This window comes from Parus major, chromosome 23 (genome assembly GCF_001522545.3).
Source record: "Parus major isolate Abel chromosome 23, Parus_major1.1, whole genome shotgun sequence".
Taxonomy (NCBI): Eukaryota; Metazoa; Chordata; class Aves; order Passeriformes; family Paridae; genus Parus; species Parus major.
The window spans coordinates 5,959,912-5,962,464 of NC_031791.1; the positions used below are offsets into that span (position 1 = coordinate 5,959,912).

The window sequence follows — 2,553 nt, forward strand, 5'->3', positions numbered from 1 at the left end:
AGGGTTAGGGTTAGGGTTAGGGTTAGGGTTAGGGTTAGGGTTAGGGTTAGGGTTAGGGTTAGGGTCAGGGTCAGGGTTAGGGTTAGGGTTAGGGTTAGGGTTAGAGTTCCTTTTCTACTCTCCCAGGTTGTTCCAGCTGCTTTTGTGTACTGACAGGAATGGGAGATGGACAAATATTCCAACAATCTGTGTCTCGCTTTGGAATCCTAAATCCAGCCGCACAGGGATAAGCCAGAAGAAATTGAGGGGACTCAAACCTTGCTTGTGATTTTATTTATTTCATCACCAAAATCAGGGAGCACATTCCTTGGGCACCGCCATATTTCCCTGGAATCACGTGACCAGATGGGTTCCGACGTATTTTCCCGGAATCACGTGACCAGCCAGATGTGTTCCGCCATATTTTTCCAGAGTCACGTGACCGCATAGGCGCCACCATATTTTCCCGGTATCACGTGACCGGACACACACAGCCATATTTTCCCATAATCACGTGACCAGATGGGTACCGCCATGTTTTCCTGGAATCATGTGACCAGATGGGTACCGCCATGTTTTCCCAGAATCACGTGACCAGATGGATACCGCCATGTTTTCCTGGCATCATGTGACCAGATGGGTACCGCCATGTTTTCTCGGAGTCACGTGACCAGATGGGTACCGCCATATTTTCCCAGAATCACGTGACCAGATGGGTACCGCCATGTTTTCCTGGAATCACGTGACCAGATGGGTACCGCCATGTTTTCCCATAATCACGTGACCAGACGGGTACCGCCATGTTTTCCTGGAATCATGTGACCAGATAGGTACCGCCATGTTTTCCCATAATCACGTGACCAGATGGGTACCGCCATGTTTTCCCGGCATCACGTGACCAGATGGGCACCACCATATTTTTCGGAAGCAGGGGTGCCCTGGGCACTGCCATGTCAGGGAATGCAGACCTTTGCTGTGTGAATTTTATTTATTTTTTAAATTAACTGGGGTTTTTTCATGGATGAGCAGAGGTTTTCACCCAGATTCTACGATGGCTCCAGATTTGCTGTCTGGATGAAGAGGCGTTGGAAGCAAGGAAGGGTTTTGCAATATTCTGCTCAAAGATTGGGTTTACCTCCGATCTCTGGAATGCCGAGATTGATTTTTTCAGCTCAGATATTTCATTCCTTTTTTTCTCTTTGTCTTGGCTTCGTGTCAACACAAACAGCCCTCATTGTCCCGGGAATGCTCAGCTGCCCAGCCCGAGTTTGGGATCTGTGGCTCCCTGTGCTCCCTGAAAATCCCAACTGTTGCTGAGCACATTCCCAGGCCAACACAAACACCAGGCACACGACTCTGCCGTGCTGCTTGCAGCAGGGAAAATATTGATTTAACAGGGCCAGTCCCACAGACCCCGCTTATTTCCCTGGGCCACAACCCCTCAATAAATCCTTTTTCCTCAGAAAAGCTCCATTTATTGCATGGATAAATCCGTGGGGTGCCAGGAGGTCCTGTCAGGGAGGTGCAAAAATGGGATTTTGCTGAATGAAGGGATTTTTGGGGCAGTCCTTGAAGCTCTGTGGTGCCTCTGGTGCTTTCCTGAGGCCTCCAGACTTTGTCACCTGCTCCGAAAAATGGCATCAGAGCCACGAGTTCCTTCCCTACCTGGGGATATTGTGATCTCAGAAGCCTCAGTGTCGTGTTTTAATGGATTTGCTGTTTAATCACTTTATATTTACTGGATTATTGATCCCCCCCAGTCCTGTTCTGCATTCATGGAATCATCACATTCCTAGGGAAGGATGGAAACACACATTTAAGACCCTGGGATGGCGGCCCCAAATTTCTCCCTCCACAGAAAAGAGCAGGAAAATCCCAGGCTGGTGGCAAAAGTGGGAATTCCCTCTTTGCCCTGCAGTGCCATGGGAAATATTCCCTTTCCTTTTCCTTTTCCCTCTTTTCCAGGCCTACATGTTCAAGTGTGTCCTGAGCTGCTTTAGGTACATCAAGGCCAGCAGGAGGGAGGAGGTGAAGGCAGAGCCACAGGCAGTGGAAAAGGTGAGGAAAAGTGAATTTACTCCTGAAAGTGGAGCCACAAGAGTGGAAAAGGGGCATAAAAGTGAATTTATTCCTGAAAATGGACTCAAAAGCAGTGGGAAAGGTGAGGAAAAGTGAATTTATTCCATGAACAGGAATCCTTTAGACTGGTGATCGTTATCTCTGCTGTTTTGGGATCAGAGAGATTTTCCAACCCTTTAAATCCCCGGTAGCAAGAGCTAATAATCAGTTTTTAATTGCAATATATCCATTTAATTTTACTTCTGCATAAAATCTTTAAAGTCAATATTCAAGGAAGGTGAAACTCAGGCACGGCAGATAAATGGGAATGAATTCCCTGTGATCCCAGATCCAGGAATTTGGATTGAATTCCAGATGTAATTCCATAGCTCAAAATGTTTAAAATCAGCTTTTTCCTCACCTTTCTGTCTGAGAGTTTTGAATTTTCAGTGTTGTGAAGATGGATGGGAAGGAAAGAGGGAGGGATGGGAATGCTGAGGGATGGGAATGCTGAGG

At 47.1% G+C, this 2,553-nt stretch overlaps 1 protein-coding gene across 1 annotated transcript in view; it reads left to right on the plus strand.

Annotated features, from left to right (window-relative positions):
- The window catches only part of LAPTM5 (lysosomal protein transmembrane 5), a 24,776-nt gene that overhangs the window by 20,476 nt on the left and 1,747 nt on the right, over nucleotides 1-2,553 (plus strand). The window contains exon 6 of the mRNA XM_033519650.1: nucleotides 1,945-2,037. Coding sequence (XP_033375541.1) covers nucleotides 1,945-2,037 — 93 coding nt within the window. The remainder of the gene's footprint in view (nucleotides 1-1,944; nucleotides 2,038-2,553) is intronic.